The sequence below is a fragment of the Ursus arctos genome, unplaced genomic scaffold (assembly GCF_023065955.2).
Source record: "Ursus arctos isolate Adak ecotype North America unplaced genomic scaffold, UrsArc2.0 scaffold_19, whole genome shotgun sequence".
Lineage (NCBI taxonomy): Eukaryota > Metazoa > Chordata > Mammalia > Carnivora > Ursidae > Ursus > Ursus arctos.
Genome location: NW_026622863.1, coordinates 33,428,569 through 33,450,960, shown reverse-complemented (window position 1 = coordinate 33,450,960; position 22,392 = coordinate 33,428,569). Strand labels below are relative to the sequence as shown.

At 47.8% G+C, this 22,392-nt stretch overlaps 1 protein-coding gene across 1 annotated transcript in view; it reads left to right on the top strand.

Moving 5' to 3' along the window:
* LOC113252530 (polycystic kidney disease protein 1-like 2) overlaps positions 1 to 22,392 on the top strand; it is an 88,685-nt gene that overhangs the window by 39,730 nt on the left and 26,563 nt on the right. The window contains exons 18-28 of the mRNA XM_048224010.2: positions 1,018 to 1,200; positions 2,865 to 2,989; positions 4,001 to 4,127; positions 4,786 to 4,917; positions 7,535 to 7,757; positions 8,343 to 8,536; positions 12,584 to 12,814; positions 14,986 to 15,087; positions 17,449 to 17,627; positions 19,303 to 19,449; positions 21,937 to 22,136. Of these exons, the coding sequence (XP_048079967.1) occupies positions 1,018 to 1,200; positions 2,865 to 2,989; positions 4,001 to 4,127; positions 4,786 to 4,917; positions 7,535 to 7,757; positions 8,343 to 8,536; positions 12,584 to 12,814; positions 14,986 to 15,087; positions 17,449 to 17,627; positions 19,303 to 19,449; positions 21,937 to 22,136 (1,843 nt within the window). The remainder of the gene's footprint in view (positions 1 to 1,017; positions 1,201 to 2,864; positions 2,990 to 4,000; positions 4,128 to 4,785; positions 4,918 to 7,534; positions 7,758 to 8,342; positions 8,537 to 12,583; positions 12,815 to 14,985; positions 15,088 to 17,448; positions 17,628 to 19,302; positions 19,450 to 21,936; positions 22,137 to 22,392) is intronic.

Genomic DNA, 22,392 nt, shown 5'->3' with positions numbered 1-22,392 from the left:
GACATTCAAATGTGTGACCAGATACTGCGGTTAACCTACCCATGTTCCCCACTTCATACATACCCACATTCCCCAGTACATATCAGACTGATGTCCAGCTGCCAGCTCCTGCCTTTCTTTCTTCTTTGACCCCTGCCTGCCTCACCAGCCACTCTGCCTCCCCACATCTTAAATCCTTGCCTCAGGCTCTGCTTCTTGGAGAACTCAAATTAAATCATCATACTGCCAGTGTTACAGTAGCTAAAGGTTAAAAAAAAAAAGCCTTAAGTTAATAAGAGGGGAGAACTCCCCTGGCTCTGCTCCCCCTATTTGCAGGAGGTTGTGCCCCTCACATTCTCCAGCCTGAAGCCAGCAAGGCTGACCTTTATTTCTGGGCCATGATGCTGTAAACATCACACCTGCCACTGACACATCCATTTGCTTATCTATCCAATCCATACGCATCCATCTATTCAGTGCCTGGGTACATCCATCCCTCCACCCTTCCATTCACTTGTCCTTGCATTCATTTACTCATTTGTTTAACAAATGCTTCCTGAATGCCTAGTATATACCAGGTACTGTGCACAAACTGTGCATCAAGAATTCAGCAAGTCACACAGACATAGGCTCTGCCCTCTCAGCACTTTCAGAGTACTGGGGCCGCAAGACTTTACAGAAATAATTTCAGAAATACAGATATAATTACAAAACTGGAATGAGTGTCTTATCCGTCCATCCATCCATCCATCCAGCCAGCCAGCCAGCCAGCCATCCTTCCACCCATCCTGCCTGTTAGTGAATGTTTACTGCTATGTACCAGGCATTGTGCAAGGCACTCTGGAAAGACTCAGAGATGGATGAGGCTACTTGCCTGAAGGAACTTGTACATTGTAGGGAAGGGCCATGGGCCCGTATTTTCCCTAGTTTTTCTCCCCACCTAGCTCCCCTCTACTGTAGTCCTGTCCCTTTGAATGGTGTAGGGATGGTCTATCAGGCAGGGGCTCATGCTGCCTTTCCTTCTCTGGGTGAACCCAGGGGGAGGCCACCTGGGTTCTGCAGCATGCCAGTGAAGCCCTGTTGGCAGTGAGTTCCAGGGCCCATCCTGAAGACCAGAGGCGCCAGGCAGCCACCAAGGACCTGTTTCAGGCTGTGGGCAGTGTGCTGGAAGCTTCCCTGAGGGAGGGACCAGAAGACCCTGGAGAGGCCAAGGGCAGCCAGGTAGGTGTCTCAGCCCAGATGCAGACCACATGCCCACATGCTACCCAGCTACCACATGCCCAGTTCACACCAGCCTTTCTAGATGGATCTTTTTCCCCATCTTGCAGAGAAGGAAACTGAGGCACAGAGGTTATTAAAGTCCTCTCTGGGGAGCTGGAAGAAAAGTTATAGAGACCAAGCTTCTGGGAGGCAGAGCAAAGGCTCTGGAGTGAGGCAGCCTGACTTTCAATCCTGCCTCTGTCACTTTCTTTTTCTTTTTCTTTTCCAATCCTGCTTCTGTCACTTTCAAACCTTGAGATTTGAGCGGAGTATGTAACTTCCCTCAGTCTCACCCCTGTAAATCAAGGCATTCCACCTCATCCCAGATAAGCTACCAACTGGAGAGATCACATGTCTACCCCAACAGAGAATGTTTTTAGAAGAGAGGCAGCCGCTAGAGTGAGAACAGATGAGGCACAGTCTCATGCAGCCCCAGCACCCCTGAGGGGGAGCAAGGGGAAGGGCCTCCTAGGACAGCATTATGGTAGAGTGGAAAACACATTTCTTGCTGCTCCATAGTCCTTTAGCATGTGGGGAACACACACACACAGAGTCACACTCAAATACTTACACCAATGCATTCCCACACACCCACAGACACTAACACATTCACTCACACAAACACAAACTCCTACACTCACACACACTTATAAGCATTTACTTATACACTCACACATACCCTGAAGCACACAGTCTTGCACACACTCACAGAGATGCATGTTAACACTCATATCTTCACAATGGCCACACAGTCATACACACTCACACAAAAAGACTCTCGCATATGGTTTCAGTCACACACAAAAGCACATGCACATACACTCATTTACATTCAAACACTTATAGTCACACATACCCTCAAACCCACATTCACATTCAGACACACAATCACATACTTAACCCTCAGATACTCACACACATACAATTCCTTATATTCACAGGTCACCCTCAAACACACACATACTCATATTCACATCCACTCAGTCACACACACACACACACACACACACACACTATGCAAACATCCAGCCCTTCTCGGATCCTCATACCAGCCTTGGTTTCGGCGAGGCTGCATCCTCATCTGGGGGTTTGGGTGGGGTGAGGAGCAGTCCAAGCCCAGGTGACTCTGTGAAATGGCTCTGCCTGTGGCTTTCTATTTTCCCACAAATAAGACCTGGGTTGTGGGTGGCTGTCAGGGCCAAACAGAGCAGCACAGAGAGGCACACAGTATGACAGCTTAGCACAGACTCAGGAGCCAGATGCCTGGCTGCCTCACTGGGAGTCCTGGCACTTACCTTTATCAACATGTGACCTCCACAAGTCACTTATCCTTTATGTGCCTTTGTTTTCCCATCTGCCAAATAGGTATAAGTGAGAGCACCTGCCTCCCAGAGTTGTCATGAGGATGAAAAGGGTTCACATTCTAAAAGGGGTTGGAATCTTCATAAGTGCTTACTTTTCACTCCCCACAGAGTTTGGCACTCAATAAACAGCAGTGCTGTCCCTTCTTCCCTCCTCTGCCCTGTCCCAGTCTCTGCTGAAGGTCCCACACTAGCACGGCGACAGTAACCAAAGGCAGCATACAGAGATGGGTCCCCAGCAGTATCCCCTGCTTTCTTTTCCAGATGGCCTCTGTGCCCCAGCTGCTTAGAGTTGTGGAGCATGTGCAAGCTGCTCTCCTTCTGGGGACACTGCCTGGAGGCCTCCCAGCCACTCTGGTCACCCCCTCCATCTCCATATACACAAACAGGTAACTAGCTGCACTGAGATCCCCAAGAAAGCTTGTCCCCTGACCTGGTTCGGTCCACACCCATATCCTAAGACTCTGTGAGAAGCAGAGCCCAGAAGACCAGATTTGGAAGTGGGAGACGTGAGAGGAGCTAGAAGCAGGAGGACTTTTCACTGAGAGAAGGTCTGGGTGTTTGTACAGCGTAGGAAGGGAGCTGGTGAGTGCCAAGTCCTGTCGTGGAGCCATCCATGAGTCCTGAAAGATAGGTCATATTGGAGCCGTGCAGGCAGGGAGGCTGAATGAAGGGAGCCTGCCCACTTTTAACCACGTTCTGGTGCGCCTGGCCAAGCCCATCGCTCCACAGAGCTGTGGGGATTCAAGATGCACTGGCCTTGGGAATTCTTCAAGGAGTGTCCGTCTCTCACTGTGCCCTCCAGTACCTGAGGATGCCTCCACCCTACAGGCCTCCACCTGACAAGGAGGGGCAGGTACTGCTGGGACCCATGCAATGAGCACCATTCTTTGATTCCTCATGCCAGGGTTACCCTCTTGGGGGCCAGGGACAGGGTCCCAAACCAGTATCCTGATCAGAGCTAGGGTCTGAAACTAGTTCCCCAATCTAATCAGATGGGACAACATCAAAGGCGAGAGAAGATGGGGCTAGAAGCCCATGACATCAGAGATCAAGTAGGATAAGGCTGGAGAAATGTCCACATGAAAGCTCATTTATTCATTCAACAAAGTATGTATGGACCACCATTACGTGCCAGGTGCTCTTCTAGGTATTGGGGGTGTAGCAGTAAACAAAGCTGGCTAACGCCCTGTCCTCATAGAGCCTCCAGCCCAGTGCTGGGGGCATCAGCTGCCTCTCCTGCTGCTCCTACTGACGCAAACATGCAGAACCATCTAAGGGGCCTGAAATAGAGCCACCCACTCTGATGGCAATGCCAGGGTTCCCTGCAGTACAGGAGATCTTCTCTGACACCGGCTTTCTTGTCTGTCTCTTGACACCTGTTCTCACCTTGTGGCCAGAATACAGCCCTGGAGTTGGCGAGGCTCTTCTGTGCACTCTGCAGCTGCCCACTCTGCAACCTTTACCCTGCCTGCTGCCTCCTCCCTTGGCTCCATGGAGGACAGCCAGGAGCCTGTGGACATCAGGGTAATAGCAGGAATAACCTCGTTGGGGACAACCCTTTATAGCTTATATGGCACTTTCACGTGTGTTTGCTCAGTTATGTTGATAACAACCCTGTTAGTTCCACAGTATTGCTAAACCCATTTTACAAATGAGGTTCAGTGACTCACCCAATGCCATAAGCAAAGTGGCAGAGCTGGGATACAGACTCGAGCCTTCCCACACCCAAATCCATCCTTCTTCCACTGCGTTGTGGAATTTCTCCAGCAGCCCTGGTTGAATTAGTTACTGGAAATAAAGCTTTTCAGACTTCGTTCCAAACTAGGAAATGGCAAACCCAGAGCTCTTTTCGCTCCCATCCGATTCTCTGTTCCTTGAGTCCCAACAAAGGCAGACAAGTATGTCTCCCTTGGGGACTTACTGGCTTCGCCAAGAAGAAAGGCTGGGAGGGTTTCACAGTCCAGTAGCCGCACAGCGCTATGGGTCTGAGTGGGTCCTCAGTCCTGGAGGGCAGACACACACTGGCAAGGCCAGAGACCCCTAACAGCGGGATCCCCCACTCACCCCACAGGGCAAGGCCACTTGTCCATCCTATCTTAGGAAACCTTATCATTTGCATTGAGATGCAGTCACCTTCCAGCCTTCGGGGACCTTGGCCAGCACTCCTTGTTCTTGGTTTCAGGTGATAAGCTTCCTAAAGAGCCCCTTCCCAGCCCAGAGTCACTTTGACGTCAGTGGAACTGTTGGTGGCCTCTGTCTGACCAGCCCTAGTGGACATCTCATACCCATGAAGAATCTGTCAGAGAATATCGAGGTAGAAGTTGGGGGTGCTGTCAGAAGTCAGTGTCGCTTCTGTTTTCTTCTTCAACTTGGTTGGGACCAGAAGTTGATTAAAATGGAGAATCACTAAGAATGGGCTTCACCCTATCTTACACATTGTATTTTAACTTAAAACTATAAATGTATATCATTGTCAATCTTTGGGCGTATAATTGAAACATTTCTTTAAATCTGTTGATTGGAATTTTAATCATCTTCATTACATAAACCACTCTTACAATGCAGCCTCTAAAATGTCAGATTTTCTTTAAAATAAAGCAAAAACATAAGCACACCATGATGCAACAGGAGTTTAACACCTTTTGAGATGTTAGTGAGTTTTTTCTAATCTACTAGTTTTCTCATCAATGACCACTAACAATGTTTAACAATTCATCTTTCCTGTGTCTTCTCAAAGCATTCAACTTAAGTTTTTCGGTAAATAATGTTTTTCACACTACTTCTTTGCCACTCTATGCCACTCTGTGGAATATATCATTAAAATCGACCTTTACAAGCACAAGTAAAGAGCTTGGGAAAAGCACAAGTAAAGCTCTTGAGAAAGAGCCTGGGGTGCTAGATGTTTGCTAGAGACCCAGCCCTGTGAAGAAGGAAGAAGGACACCAGGATTGGACAGAAGGAGAAGTCAGACTGCAATTCCCAGACTCACAAAGCCCCAGTCAACCCAGAGAGGAGTGCTGTAGAAAGTATTAGCCATCAGGCCTGTATTAATCAGCCTTATTATTTTCTGTATCTTTTGATATTTTGATATCTTAAATATCTTCCTGGTGAGGAAGAAATTGCCCCTGCCAGGGCCAGCTGATCCTTACAGGTAGCAAAGGGCTTTGCCGGGGCACGCTTTTCATATGCAGACAAACGAATCCCAAGCCCATATCCACAACCAGCCCCTTTATCTGAGTTTCACACACCAAGCCAACATTTTCCCTGTCCTAAACCATCCCAAGGCCATGTTCCAAGTAACCAGAGACCATCCCTAAAGTCCCAACCCTGCCAAAATTATTCAAATGGGCCAATCCTAAAGAATGTACTCTGCCCTGCCTTGCCTTTCCCATGGAGAACGTAATAACAGCCCTGACCTGAGCTTTCCCCTGCACCTGCTCCTGCCCCTTGACCAGGTACTTCCCCTGTGGCTCTGCATGGCATGGTGGTCCCCTCCTCTCAGGAAATGTAAGTAATAAATTCTTCTTTCAATGGCATTGGCCCCTCCATGTCATCACTCAGACACCTCCATAAATTAAAATCCCACAGGTACAAATGAGAAAAGTGTCCCACAGCAGGCCAGTATGTCTGGGCCTCGTACCCTCTCCTCTCCTTGATCACTGGATACAGGCGGCCCCAGGGAGAGTGTGCCTCAGACAACATGGGTCTCTGCAGCCGGGGCAGACCCTTAAGGAACTGACAGTTGGAGCCGGTCTGTTGACCACACTCCCTGTGACTGGGCAGCAGGTCCTTCCTGGAAGGGGAAGCAGGGTGAGCCACTCCTGTGTCTAACACAAAAGACCACCAGGAGTAAACAGTGCACAGTGGGCATCAATCAGTCTATTTTAAAAAGGGAACACAGAGCATCAGTTAATCTGGAAAGCCGATTAAATGGAGAATGATTATGAGAACTTCTAATGTAAAAGTAATAGAATAATAACAGCTGCAAATTTTTTTAGTATTACTATGTATCTGGTACTTGGCTAAATATTTTGTATACAATATCATTTTTAATACCCTCAATGAGTCTATGTGTTCTATTGATGACAAGGAAACTGAGGCTCAGAATGGTTTGTTAATTGGCCAGAGGTCCCAGAGCCGATACAGGACAGAGCCGAGATCCCAACAGAGCTCTCTGCCTCTACGGCCTGTGCTCCTAACTTACACTTTACTTGCTTAACACTGTCATCAACATGACCACTAGTTCACACAGCACCTTTGTGCAAATTAGAAGTCTCCCCTCTTTCTGTGCAGATTCAGCCCCAAGCCGTAGTACACAGTTTGATGAGCAGGGGAGGTGAACAATAGCACCCCCAAGGATGTCCATATTCTCATCCCTGAGCCCATGGATTTGCCACCTGACATGGCCAAAGGGACTTTGCAGGTGTGATTAGGTTAAGGATCTTGAGACAGAGAGATGATCCTGGATGATCTAGGCAGGCCGAATGTCATCACAGGGCTTACAAGAGGCAGGCAGAGGGAGAGTTAACTATAGATGAGAAAAGGCAGATTTGATGACCAAGGCAAGATGTTGGGGTGATGTCAGGAGGGGCCATGAGCCAAGGCACACGGGTGCCTCCAGAGGCTGGTAAAGGCAAGGAAGGGATTCTTCCCTAGAATCTCCAGACAGCATCAGCTTGCCAACTTTAGCCCTGTGAAACTGATTTTGGACTTCTGGCCTCCAGAACTGTAAGACAGCAAATCTGTGCTGTTGTAAGCCACCAAGTTTGTGGTCATTGGTTAAGCAGCCCCAGGAAACTGATAGAATGAGCACAGCAGAGAGTGGATCTCAGTTCCCCGGGTGCTCCCCCTGCCCTGCTCTGCCCAGCAGCCCTGATGCTTACTGGCATTCCCATCCCTGCACACCTTGATTTGATTGTTTTTGATAACAGATCCTGCTGCCCCGGCTTTCGGAAGGACACAGTGAGCCAACTGTGTTAAACCTGACCAGTCCTGAAGCTGTGTGGGTGAACCTGACTTCAGACGGGGCAGCTCTGGGGTTCCAGCTGCACTGGAGACCTGATATCCCACTCATACTCAGCCTGGGCTATGGCTACCACCCCAATGAGACCAGCTATGACGCAAAAGCTCACCTTCCGCCAGTGGCTACTGCAGGTAGTCCAACAACTGGGCCAGCTTCTTGAGCTTCCTGGGGGATGGGGAGAGGAAGACCAACTTAAAACTTGAGAGTCAGAAGCCAAAGAGAAAAAGAAAAACAATTTGCTACATTCAGTGCTGATTTTTTTTGGTGTTATTATTACTACTACTATTCTCATTATTATTTATTTGGCAACATTAAGTGAGTAATTACTACATGCCCGAAAGAAACTGACAAGCACTTATAGAACTAACGTTGTTATAATCCTCATTACAACCCTTGGGATGGATACTATGAACATTTCCTCTTGCCAGATAAGAACAGAGAAGTTAAGTAACTGATACAAAGTAACACAGCCAAGAAGGGGCAGAGTCAGAATTTGAGCCTTCATCTATCTGACTTGGCAGGTGTGCTCTGCACACTGACCTGAGGGTGCCTCCTCTCCTCTGCTCCCAAGTCTCAGGGGGAAGAGGGATTTCCTAGGACATTAGAGAGACCATCAAGTTCAGCTTCCCTCCCAGGTCCCCTTGGTTACTCTCTTCCATGCTGTTAGCCCCAGTCTCCACAAGGGTTCAGGCTGACCTGGTCCCTTTTTCTTGCAGATGGTCTGTCCACATGGATCCTGAACCCAGAGGACCTGCATTTTGGAGAAGGTGTCTACTATCTGACCGTGGTCCCCGAGTCTGACCTGGAGCTGACCCCTGGCAGGGACCTCACAGTTGGCATTACCACCTTCCTATCCCACTGTGTGTTCTGGGATGAGGTCCGGGGGACTTGGGACAACTCTGGGTGCCAGGTAAGGAGAGGACACAAAAAAGAAGATAGAGCAGCTTCGTTGGGTGTGTCCAGCTCATTTAGGGTCACCTTTCAGTGCCTCTGGTGGCTGTTTTGCACCCCTCCACAGCGTCTTTGCCTGTGCTATTCCCTGTGTCTGAAATGCCCCCCTCCCCAGTCTAGTTAACTCCTCCTTCAGACCCTGCCACAAGTGTCGCTTCCTTGAGAAAACTGTTACCCTGGCTAAGTCAGATTTCCCACTGTAGGCTCTCCTGGTACACACATCTGCTCCTTCACAGCACTTAACACAGCACTAAGCCATTTCATATCTACTCAGGAGACCACTGAAATCATGTCTGTTCCCTCGGTGCACTGGGAGCCCCACAAGTCAGGAATAGTGTGCTTTGCTCACCATTGGGAACAAATGACCATTAAACAAATGGACAAATAACTGAGAAGCCCTGCTGACTCTGGGCTGCAAACTCAGGGAACCAAACTCAGAGCTGAGCCCTTTATTCTATGCCAGGTGCTGTGTTGCATGCTTTACCTGCATTACCTCATCAGATCTTCACAATAACCTTTAAGATAGTATGCGTATTCCCATTCTACAGGTGGTAAAACAATGGCTCGGGAAAGTCAACACACTTACCCCAAATCCCTTGCCTAGTAGGTGGGAGAGTTGGGACTCAAACCCAAGTGTGTCTGTCTCTGGAGCTCCAGGCACTGCTTGTTCAGCCCCCAGCCCAGTCTCACCAAGCCCCTGGATGGCACGTGGCTCTATTAATTGCAATCAGATCCCTATCTCAGGTCAGCTCAGCTCCACCCATGACATGTCCAGCCATTGGTTTTGAGGCCATCGGAGGCCATCTCTGGGGCATTGGTGTTCCTCTTTCCCCTTCCATGCCTGTCATATACTGTTCTCTTCCTGGGGACAACCTACCCTGCCTAGAAAACTATTCACCCTTTGATCTTCCACTCTAATGCTAACTTCTTGGGAGCCTCCAGACATTGGGAGTCTCCCTCTGCTGGACTTCCATAGCACTTCACACTGTCCCCGAGAACAGTAACCACCGCAACTAGCTGAAATTTATCACACACCTGTCTCCAACTACTAGAGCATAAATACCTTCTTCCATTTATTCAACAAATACTCACCATGTGCGAGGCAGTGGTGATATAATGGTTAGAAAAACCAGTAAGCTTTCAACCTACCAGGGGGCACAGCCAAGAAGCAAATGGCACACAATCAAATGACAATGGTCACAAGTCGTGTAACAAACCAGGCCCCAGCAGAGCTACGGAAGGGGACTCAGAGCTCCCTTGTCAACTTCTGCCTTGGCATCTGGCCACCACACAGAGGGAGTTCCCCAAGTGTCAGGAAGAAACGGGTGCATTGACATGTCCAAGAGACAGTGTGTTCCCCATGCTCGTAATAAAGGCCTTTGTACTTCATGAACAAGACACTGGGTGTGTTGCGACCTTCCAGGGCCTTCACTCCCAGCAGCTGTCTGACGCCCACACTGCTGGCCTGGGATGCCCTGCAAGGCTGTCCTGAGAGACCTGAGGCTCATAAAGGGGGATGGTACAGCAGCTGGGGGCATGGGCTCTGCCATCAGACAGATTTAGGTCCAATCCCATTTCATCAATACTAGCCAGGTGACCTTGGACAAGTCACTGCACCTCTCTCAGTGTTCCCATCTGCAAATGGGGATAAAGGTTCGCTACCACTTACAGTTGGAGTGGGACCTAGACAAGATTAGGGGGAGAAAGTAGTTAGTGTGGTGCTTGGCACACAGTGAGTGCTCAGAATAAAATAATGGCTACGTTGAACAATCTGAACATAGAGAAGACAAAACTACATATAAAAGGGAAATCAAGGAAACAATGGACATGGGATTTGGGTGGCAGCTGGGTGGGGGGAGCATGAGGACAGACTGGGGGAGGACCACTTAGCTAGGTGTAAGTTACTGGAACGTTTCTAGCTTTTGAGTAGATAGGGGGTTCTCAGGTCCTTATTATGTTATTGAAAATAATACACCTACTAATACATGCATACATGAATGTGGGAGTGTGTCATAGACCAAAAGTTATATGAATCCAATATTGAGTACTTGATGCTCATTATATAGATGAAAATACAGATATAGATATATAGAGATCACTGAGGAACCATAAATAAGTAAATGAGATCATCAAGTTTGGTTGGCAAACCAGCACCAAATTCTCTAAATGGCTGAAGAAAGCTCCAAATCTATGGTCTATAGACCTTCTCAGGGGGTAAAGGCAGAGTTGTCGCTTATATATTTTCTCAAAGAATACTAAAGGTACAATTACTGTCAGGGTATGAGCACATTAACTCCCGGTGTTCAAGACTCTCATGCTGGAAGGGTTGAGAAAGCCCAGGAAGGCAAAGATGTAGGCATAGAAAGTCTGGTCCCTGGGCTCCCAGCACCCACATGGGTTTCTTCTCTGAAACCAGCTCCACCCCCTCTGGGTGTGCCAGGTGTTCCCATAAGCCCCACAGCGATATGCCAAATGCTGACCAGGATTGGGAAACAGAAAAACAATGGAGCAAACACAGAACTAAAATCTGTCAATAAATAGTTCGGGTCATGCACATGTGCAGGGGTCAGCCTTTGCTGAGTGGCCCGTTAAGGAAAAGAGACAAGAGCTACCTGCTGGGGCAGTTTGGGCCCCAGCAGGTTCTTCCTCCTCATGTGCTGAGCAGAGAAGAACTTTCTGCATGCCAGTGTTTTCTGCTCCCTCCCACCTTACCATCTCCTGGTAGATCCTGGAATGAAAAGATGGAGCTGAGTCGTGGGGTTGAATGCAAGCTGCTTTGCCCACCAAACGGCCCTGGTGGGTATTTGCTAGTTGACAGATTTAGGGAAGGCCCTAAGTGTAGGGTGGGAATTAAGAGCACAGATGGAGCTCCCTGCCCTGGCCCATTCCTGTCTCCCCAACCCCAACCTCATTATCCTATACCACAGGGGACTGTGTACTCAAGCTCTATCCACACACCTTGTCCCCCATAGCCTCATCTTGTCACCCTTGTGCCTAGGGGTGGGCACACCAGTGGCCAGCCCACCAGGGAAGAGTGATCCTGAGGAACAGGTCTGCATAGGCCCTAGAAGCAAGGAATTCCAGGTCCAGGTCCCCAGACGAATGTCTAGAAGTGGGAGTCCCAGGGCCAGGACTAGGGTAAGGCACGTGAGGCATCTATAGTGCAAAATTTAAGGAGGGCCTCATTCTTGGGGTCAACTAGGGCCACACCCTAGACACAGCTGGGTGGTATGTGCTGTGGTGGGCACGTCCCCGGGGCCCCCTGGCTCCCCATCTTGTACAAATGTGTGCAGCCTGAGGACAGCTACAGTGGCACTGCTCAAAGCATGAGCCTAGGATAGGGGCGCCTGGTACATAGATCTAAGGGGTGAAATTTAGGAAATGCTTTCCTGGTGCTGAGACACCAGCTTAGGATTTAAACACTTGTCCTTCCCATTTCTTTACATGATTCCCCAGTCTCAGTTTTTTGTTTTTTGTGAGATGACGAATCATCCCAGGGTGGCCGGGACTGGAGGCCTCCTAGGACACAGGACTTTCATGTTGAGAAGAAGGGAAATCCCTGGGAAACTGAGATGACCTGATTACCCCAGACGTCCTCTCAGCACCTAGCCTGTTGCCTGGCCTAGAATTAGCACTCAACATGTATCTGTCCACTGAGTAAGCATCAGGCAGAGAATGTACTGAAATGATACATACCAAAGTTGTGATAATGGCCGCTTATGGAGGGTGGGGGGCGGAGGGGACTTCAACTTCACCCATAATAGTTTTTTAAAAGGATAAAGAAGACTGATAAGATATACAGTTGCCCGCTGAGAATGATGAGTATAAAGATAATTGCTATAGATAATATTCTCAGCATTTTTAAATTGTTAGTTAAATCAAAAAGCTCAAGGGGTTCCTAAAGCTGCTCTCCCCAACGCCCCCTTATGGTGGTGTCCACCTCCCCCGGGCTGGAGGGAGCCAAAGATACGCTGGCATTCCCACCAGGGCCTCTTTGGGGTTGCAGGTGGGGCCACGGACCACCCACTCCCAGACACACTGCCTCTGCAACCACCTCACCTTCTTTGGAAGCACGTTCCTGGTGATGCCCAACAACATTGACGTCTGCCAGACTGCCGAGCTCTTTGCCACCTTCGAGGACAACCCCGTGGTTGTGACCACCGTGGGCTGCCTCTGTGTGGCCTATGTGCTGGTGGTGATCTGGGCGAGGAGGAAGGACGCTCAGGATCAGGCCAAGGTGAGGTTGCATGGCCCTTAGGAATGGGAGGAAGGAGCAGGGTGTTCCCTTGCAGGATTCCAGGGGATGGAAACCAGCTGGGGAGCCAAAGGGCTAGCGGCAAATCCAGGTTGTCCCAGGCAAGCCAGCTCCTCAGCTTCATATGTAAAATGGCCTTTCTTATCAAATTGTCAGGATTTAATGCTCCCCCACAGCCCTAGGAAGGTACCATGTTGAGAGTCCCCAAGACCATCCTTAAATTCAGTTATTTGCTAAGGAGGACTCACAGAATATAGAAAAGCTGTTATACTCATGATTATGGTTTATAACAGTGAAGAATGCAGGTTAAAATCAGCAAAGGAGAGATCCAGCAAGAGCTTCCAACTGTACTTTCCCAGTGGACTTGTACGGACAGACTTCATTCTCCTAGCAATGGTGTGTGACAGTACATATGAAGTACTGCCAATAGGGGAAGCTCACCTGAGCCCTGGTGTCCAGGGTTTAATTGGGGGTCAGTTACATACATACGGAGTGCCCATATAACTCAGTTTAGTTACTCAGTCTGCAGCAAACCACCCACCATCACCACCACCATCCAGCGGTCAGACTGATACAGCATGGCCCAAAGCCCTTACTGTAACTCACATTGTTAGCAGAGACCACCTGGTGTGGACCAACGTATTCAAAGGCACTCATCATGCAGGATATTCCGAGGACACAGGGGTTATCTTTCAGGACCTGGCCAAAAGCCAGGTCTTTCTTTGAAATGTGTAGGGTTTGGACAGCCCAGGCCTTCTGAGATCCCCCTTTACTGCACAGGTCCTCTATCATCTTACAGAGGAAGAGACCAAAGACCAGAGAGGGCGACTAACTGGTCTACAGCCACCTCCCTGAAGCCAGAATTCAAACCCAGACCTGCCTGATGATAAGACAGGTCTGAGGATAGAAATTAGATCAAACATAGGGCGCCTGGGTAGCGCAGTCGTTAAAGCCTCTGCCTTCGGCTCAGGGCGTGATCCCGGCGTTCTGGGATTGAGTCCCACATCGGGCTCCTCCCCTGGGAGCCTGCTTCTTCCTCTCTCACTTCCCTGCTGTGTTCCCTCTCTCGCTGGCTGTCTCTCTGTCACATAAATAAATAAAATCTAAAAAAAAAAAAGAAATTAGATCAAACAACAAATTGCCAACAAAAAGTTCTGACTATTTTTCCAATATATGCACCATGTCTGACATTTAGTGAGTGAGCCTTCAATAAAATTTTGTGTCTTGAGCTACAGTGTATCTTGTGCTCATCAACAAATGCAAGGGTGCACTGTCCCAAAGCTCTGAAACATTCTCCATTTCCTGCCCTTCCCCCACACAGCCACACCTCCCAGGATGTTAAGGTGGTATGAAACTTAGTAGTAGTTGCATTTATACTGCTGTCTTCAATTCACCCAAGGAATTAAACATTAATACTTTAAGTGCCTCACCTGTAGGCTAGTTCCCAAAACGCAGACTCTGCCATGCAGTTGCGCATTCAGTGTTTCACAAAGAGTACTTGGGATCAGCCCCTGGAAAGGGAGGGAAGGAGGCAGGATGAGCAGAGAGAGAAACTGAACTAGGAGCTCCAGATATTGCCCTGAGTTGGGTCAAGATGCCCAGGTCTTGATCATGCCCAGACACGACATCAAACTGCCATTGCGTGTCAGCCTCCCCAGGAGGGCACCTGATCTCAACAGAGGTGGCTCTTGCATCCCTAACAACGGGGAGAACATGCCCTCCATTGGCAGGAGATCTGGGAGGCTCATTCATCACAGAGCCCACTGCAGCCTAGAGAGTCTGGCTTTGTTTTGTTTTGCTGCTAAACCACCTTAATGTTCATTCCCTTTAAACTCTCTTGGCGTCCCAATCTGGTCACCAGTGTTAGAAATTCTATATAAACAGAGTTCGTATCATTCACCGGATCAAACACTGAATATTCTCAGCTTAATACCGAGTTCATTTCCAGTCTACTTTGAGTTATATTTAATATTAAATGCATTTTGTTATTTTTTTAAGTTTTTTATTTTACTTGCTCTCACCTGATGAAATGAATAAATAACATACATAATTTTGCTCTCTCCCTTTGTCATGAGTGACCAGCTCATTCTTGGCTGTTGTGCAGTGGATGAACCCACTGAACAGGGCCCTCCCAATGCCATCCTTCTGTCCAGGTGAAGGTCACAGTGCTGGAGGACAACGATCCCTTTGCCCAGTACCACTACCTGGTAACAGTCTACACTGGACACCGGAGAGGGGCAGCTACTTCCTCCAAGGTACGTGACCATACAAGACCCTGGGTTGATCAGTATGTCCCACCCTGCAAAGCACTGGCTGGCCCATTAGTTACCTTAGCACAATGGGTTTAGTGTTATAAGGTGTTTTTTTTTTCCTGTTTGTTTTTTAAAGGAAAGAATCTTTTTGCCAAGCAAAACATCCTCCCAAGCCCCAATATTTAAAAAGATAAAGGAGACTAGGTTAAGGGAGAATTGGGGTCTAGCACTGTGCCACTGGTCATCTCCTTTATGCCTACCAAAGAATAACTCAGACAGTTAGTTGGTAACCTGCAGATAAATCTACTCACATATGAAGAACAGTCAGTAAATTGTTATCAATGATTAAAGAGAAAACAGAATTTTTAAGAGAGAAGGGAGAAAGGAAAGAAAGAAATACCTACCACTTGAAAACAATGAGTCTTGAGTTACATTTTTTTAATTAAGCTTTTTTTAAATTTAATTTTTTTAAAGATTTTATTTTATTTATTTGACAGAGAGAGAGATAGCCAGCGAGAGAGGGAACACAAGCAGGGGGAGTGGGAGAGGAAGAAGCAGGCTCCAGCAGAAGAGCCTGACGTGGGGCTCGATCCCAGAACTCCAGGATCACGCCCTGAGCCAAAGGCAGACGCTTAACAACTGAGCCACCCAGGCGCTCCTTGAGTTACATTTTTTGGTAAACTGATTAGCTGGCATCTAGCTAAGAGGTCAGACTGAGCATCTGTCTTTGAGCAGACTGACTAGAGGTAGTGAAGAAAACTATTTCACTCACTTATAAATTCTCTGAGGTTCTTCAGCATTTAGCTGTGGAGCATACAACAGGTTGTCTCTGTAATGTCTCAGCATCCTTAGTTAAGTCTGGCCTGTGCCACATACCTCATCAGAATATACTGTCCTCTGCAGTGCCCTTCAAGGTTCCTTTACTAAAACCGAGGGCTCCTTGGAACACAGTTTGAGAACCATTGGCACTGTCTATACGATCCTGGAGAAAGCTCTATTTTTTAAAAAATGACATTAAGCTTCATTAGAGTGGAGCATTTGTCTACTTTTTACTTTATGAAGCTTATTTTTATTTTAAAAATTGTTTTATTTTGATTTATTGTCTTAGGTCCTCCACCAGCTGTCTAACATAGAGCAAACGCTCAGTAACTACTTGTGGAATAAACATAGGAATTAATCTCATCCATCTAATGAAACATTCATCTCATTTCTGTTAAACATTTAAGAGTCCACCTTAATAGGAAAGGAGTGAAAACTTGTGACCCACAGGCCAGTTCTCTTTCTGCAGAGTTGCAGTCACATTTCAGTCTGATATTGTCTTAGTCTGGGTATCCAGCAGAGGCCAGGGATGTTGCTAAATATCCTACGATGCATAGGAAAGCCACAAGACCAAGGGATTATTGGGTCCGGAATGTCTATAGTAGAGAAACCCTGCTATGGAAACAGATTCGAGTGCAAGTAGTTGATTTGGGCGGGGGGGGGGGGGGATTCCTAGGACACCTCAGTAGAGAACCAGGAAGCCAACAGGGAAGGGAGGGAACCAATAAAGGGTGCCAATCCGTTAACCTATCTGGGCAGCTGGAGCTAATCCCACGATGGGACTTTGGAAAATAGTAAGCAACATGGGCCTCAAAGTCATCCCCACTGATGGCTGAGGGAGCTGGTTTATTTACCCACCAATCCCATGAGCTATGGGTGAAGGACAGCTTGCAGCACCATTAATTCTCTGGAAGTTCCAGTCTCTGCTCTCACGGCCCAAGAACCCCCAAGAAAGCACTGCAGCTGCTGGCAGTTGTACATGGGTGCAGGGATTGCTGCAGCAGTGAGGCTGAGGGATGTGGGCCGAGCACAGGTGGCAGAACTGTGGCTGTCTGGCTTAGGAAATCAGGAATGCTCATCAGCATCACCTGGATAGCTGCAGAAAAGCAGATTCCTGGGCCCTGTCCCCAGCATTTTTAGTTGGTAGGTCTGGAGTGGGGCCTAGGAATATGTATTTTTGAGATAATGGGCACTCATACATTCATGTCTCAGTGCCAGGCACTCTGGGAGACCCTGGGAATATAATTATTAGGGGGGGACACCAGTTCCTACCCTAGAGCCCTTAGAAATAACTACATGGGAAGTTTAAAAAATTATCAAGAAGTGTTTTATAACTCATGCTGAAGACATAAATGCAGGCAGTGTCACCCTAAATCTTCATACACATGAAAAATAACTCAAGCAGGCCCAAGATGGGAGGAGAGGAGAGAATGAAGGGGCCTTGCAATGTTGGTTCTCGTTGGATTTTGGACACTTCCAATGAAACATGGCCACCAGGGCTTGGTTACCATCTGGAGTTGGCCACTCCTAGTCTCTGGATTTCAGGTGACTGTCACTCTATATGGCCTGGATGGAGAGAGTGAACCCCACCACCTGTCAGACCCTGACATCCCAATTTTTGAACGAGGAGGAGTGGATGTCTTCTTACTCTCTACCCTGTTCCCTCTGGGGGAACTGACAAGTCTGCGGCTGTGGCATGACAACTCAGGGGACCAGCCATCCTGGTAAGTCAGGGGTGGGCACACCCTGAGAACCCACTAATTGCCACGCCAGGGCAGGGCACTACGCAATTGCTACATGGCTGATCCTCACAAGCCTCCGCAAACACATAGAATGGATCCCCATTTCACAGATAGAGACACTGAGGGTTAGAGAGACCCAACCACCCATGAGCCTCAGAGACTGGATCAGTAGCTAGGAGAAGGACTGGAGGTTGTAAGCCTGGGGTCCAGTGCTAGGCCCACGCTTGGCATATGTGCAGCATCAACCTTCATTTAGCCCCCAGTTTCCCATCTGTAAAATGGGGATAGATGCCCATTTTGAAGACAAACCTTTCCCAATAAGAGGAGACTAAATGAGACATTGGGCTGGTTCTTTAGTAGAAGAGGTAAAAACAGCTGCCACTGCTGAGCATTAAGCTAAGCCTTCCTGTTTCTGTGCCTTTTCTCATTAGCTCCTCAAGGACAAGTACTCTCATTCTTGTTTTACAGGTGGGAAAATCTAAGCTCAGGGAAGATAAGTGACTTGCCCAAGGTCACACAGCTGGCAAGCTCAGAGATGAGAATCCACCTGAGGATTCTGTGTGAGGCCAAAACTAGTGACCTAAATGAGTCATTTCCAGCCTGCCCACCTATCAGCAGCTTGCAACTTTAGAAAACAGAGCACTTATACTGCTGTCTTCAATTTACCTAAGGGATTAAACATTACTACTTTAAGTGCTATACAACACTGGTTCCTGGGAAGCAGACCCTGAGATAGAGCTGAGATTGCAGGGTGCCTGGGACCTGCTCCTGGGAAGGGAGAGAAGGAAGCAGGATGAGCAGAGGGAGAAGAGCTTCGACGCAGCACAATAGCTTGGTTGACCCCCATGGGAAGCTCTGGAGTGTCCCGAGTTGGGTGGAGATGCCCAGGTCTTGATCACACCCAGGAAACTGCACCCACCAGTCACTGGATGTTGGCCTCCCCAGGAGGGTGTGTGACTCAATGGAAGTGGCTCTTGTGTGCCTGACAGGGCTGTCCTGCTGGAAAGGAGAATGTCTGGAGCTTCCAAACATAGTCATCATTACATAGTAAATGCTCAGTAAAGAGGGACTCTTGATATTATCACTATTTTTTTTTGGCTGTAAGGCAACAGGGGAAATGGCTGCTCCTGCATCTGACATTCTAGCAGATCATTTCATTTCTTCCCCAGGTCTCAAAGACCTAAATCAGGTTAGATGATACCCATGAAGTACTGAGTCCAAAATAGATGGCTCAGTCCCTAAGGGTGGAAGCCTGCAAGAAGACCAGCTTTTGTGTGCCTATGTCTACGCCTCCCTGAACACACACAACTTAGACAACTTGGCTTTCCTCACTTCCATCTGGACGCTGGCCCTGGGCTTGCAGCCCTGCACCAGGGTTAATAGTTTCAGAATGTACCCTCTTGCAACATATCTGTGAAAACATGGTGGCCTCCAAGAGCTGGCTTTCCACATTAGCTGAGCTCCCACATGAGGCCAAGTCAGTCCATGATCAGGGCATTTTGGTTAAGGCACCAAGAACAAGGAAGAAAAATACAAACTCTCTTTCCTCAGGAGTTCTTGTTCTAAAACACATGTTTGCAATGATGTTAACCTTTGTGGTATCCAAAGAAGCCTCACCCCCTAACCTTGTCCTCAGAAGTGTGGGTCCCTTCTCCAGGTATGTGAGCCGGGTGCTGGTGCATGACCTGGCTAGGGACCGGAAGTGGCATTTCCTCTGCAACTCGTGGCTGTCCATCGATGTCGGAGACTGTGTCCTTGACAAAGTATTTCCGGTGGCCACAGAACAGGACAGGAAACAATTCAGGTACTTTTTTTTTCTTTGTAAGCAAATGCTGTTTACCTTGTTCTTTCATCCCTAGAGAAGTTGCACCGCAATCCAGTCGAAGCAGAATAAAAGCACGTTTCAGCTATTGGGCCTGGGTAGCTTCAAGCATGTGACATTAATGACCAATCGGTTTTTCCTGTTGGGATTGAGAGGCCCTGGAGGGACATGGACCCTCTGACACAGAATTATCTTTGAGGTGGTGAAGTGGTTGAACAGTTATCCATATTTCCTTACACATGTCATAGAACAATATATTTTATATGAATGAACAGACTGGTTTGAATTGCATGTCTGGCCATCTGGGGCTCCTTCTTCAAGCAGTTTTACCCTAGATGGGTGTTTCAGCATGTGTGTCCTTTGGCTTTCCTTCCTTCCTTCCTTCCTTCCACATCTGGTCAAACATATAAAAGCAGGTACAAATGTACACATACACGCTCATGAGCACACACAACACCACAGACTGTTGTGTATTTTATATCTTTTAAAATGGCATTACTCTAAATATGCCACCTTATTTCTTTGATGACAGACCATGAACATCCTTCCAGGACAGTATGTTTTGGTCAAACTTTTCCTTATTGGCTGCATAATATTCCACGGACTGGATGTCCCACAATTAATTAAACCATTCTCCCATCAATGGACATTTAGACTGTTCCCAACCAATATTAAAAAATCAAGAGATTACGCTAAATTTGGCACGTATGAAGGTGCTGGGCCAGTGTTCCTTCCTGACACCAATCTGCTGGAGCGGACTACTGGCTTTCTTCTTTGAAGGGCCATGTGTTCTCCATTTTGTCACAATCCTCACCAATCCCTAGTACCTTACTCCCAACCCACTTCATTTAACTTATTTACATCTATCTGGGTCCCTTTAAGCATTTGAGTTTGTGAGCTCTACTTCAAATGGCTTCTGAGTTAGGTTCAAAACAAAGTCTATTTCTAGTGCATTTACTGAAAGGTGACTTTTCCTCCTAGCTGCCATTGGGAACAGCTCAGTCTGCAAAGGGAAAAAGTCTGAGTCAGAGAGACTTGGACCCGAGGACAGGCAGAACACTGATGTGGGCATACAGCACACAGTTCCACATGCTTGCTTCTGACTTGCTGCATACCATTGCAAAAGTCAGCTCACCTCTCCAGGCCTCAGCTTCTACTTCTGAAAAATGAGTCATTCAGTCAGCTTCCCCCAAGAGGACCTGTGCAGCTCCTGTGAAATGATGTGGGTAGCATACTTAGCACAGTGAGGGCCTCATAGTAAGTGCTCCATTACAGGAGCAGATATGATTCTCCCAATGCATCAAGCTTGTGATGCCTGGAAACTAGACAAGGAGCTGCCTGAAGGCAGGGCCATGTCATTCCCCCATGAATCCTGGTGCCCAGCAGAACACCTGGCACATAGCACCAGGCTCACAAAATATTTGTGGAACTGTCAATAGAACAATGAGTAGAACAATCACGTGGAAAACCACTGTTGCTGGCAACTCTCTCCTTACGCGCCTCTACTCCAGGCCACTCCCACAGCACAGAATGATGGTCAAAGTACCGTACAACCCTGAGGGGTGCTGGCATTAGCCACCAGAACAGGTGCCAGCTGGGAATATCAGTTCCGCACACTCTCAGGAGAATCTGGGCCCCTGTGGAAGTCCTGTGGTTAGACTAAATTCTAGACTAACTAAATTTTAGTCTAAATTCTAGACTAACACATATGCCTAAGGAGAATATGGTGCCATTTTCAGAAACCCTGTCTTGCAATTTTTATTCTCTCAAACTGACTTTGAAATTAGAGCCTGGGATTTTTTTTTTTTTAAGATTATTTATTTATTTATTTGACAGAGATAGAGACAGCCAACGAGAGAGGGAACACAAGCAGGGGGAGTGGGAGAGGAAGAAGCAGGCTCATAGCAGAGGAGCCTGATGTGGGGCTCAATCCCATAACGCCGGGATCACGCCCTGAGCCGAAGGCAGACGCTTAACCGCTGTGCCACCCAGGCGCCCCAGAGCCTGGGATTTTTAACCTGTATCCTCTAATGCACTAATTATAATAAACCTAATAATAAATTTATATGATTATATTAAAATTATAACAAAAATAATAATTGCCAATACTGATGAACACTCACATATATGCCAGCTACTTTGCCAAATGCTTTACAAAAAGCATCACTTAATCCTTTCAACAATCCCATGAGGCAGGTTCTGTTAGAACCCCCATTTTACAGACGAGTAAACTGATGTGCAGAGGGTAAAGTAACTCGCCTGAAAACACACAGCGGGTAGGAGGACCACCTAGTGATTCCAACCCACTCTGTTCAGAACCCCCATCATTAACTCTAAGTGATGCTAAGATGCTGTATGTCTTCCACATGAGAGAAGATAGAATATAAATCTTAGAAACAAACTCTTCCCTCTCATCCCAAGAGACCAGCCTTCTCCCATTCCTACCCCTCTCTCCCTGCCTTCTCACAGCCACCTGTTTTTCATGAAGACCTCCACGGGCTTCCAGGATGGACACATCTGGTACTCCATCTTCAGCTGCTCAGCTCGGAGCAACTTCACCCGTGTCCAGAGGGTGTCCTGCTGCTTCTCCCTGCTCCTCTGCACCATGCTGACCAGCATCATGTTCTGGGGTGTTCCCAAGGACCCAGCTGAGCAAAAGATGGACTTGGGTAACTCCCAATGTCATGACAGTCAGAGCTAGTGGCTGGTGGGTGCCACACAATTCCAGAGGTCCCAAAACCACCCTCAGGTTCAAGAATTCTCTAGAACTCCTCACAGAAGTCAGAAACATCATTACACTCATTACAGATTAAAATCAGGAAAGAGGCACATGGCACAGGGTCTAGGAGAGACCAGGGTAGAACTTCCAGTTGTGTTCTCCCAGGGGCGCTGTGACAATGCTCACTCCTCCCAAAAATGATGTGT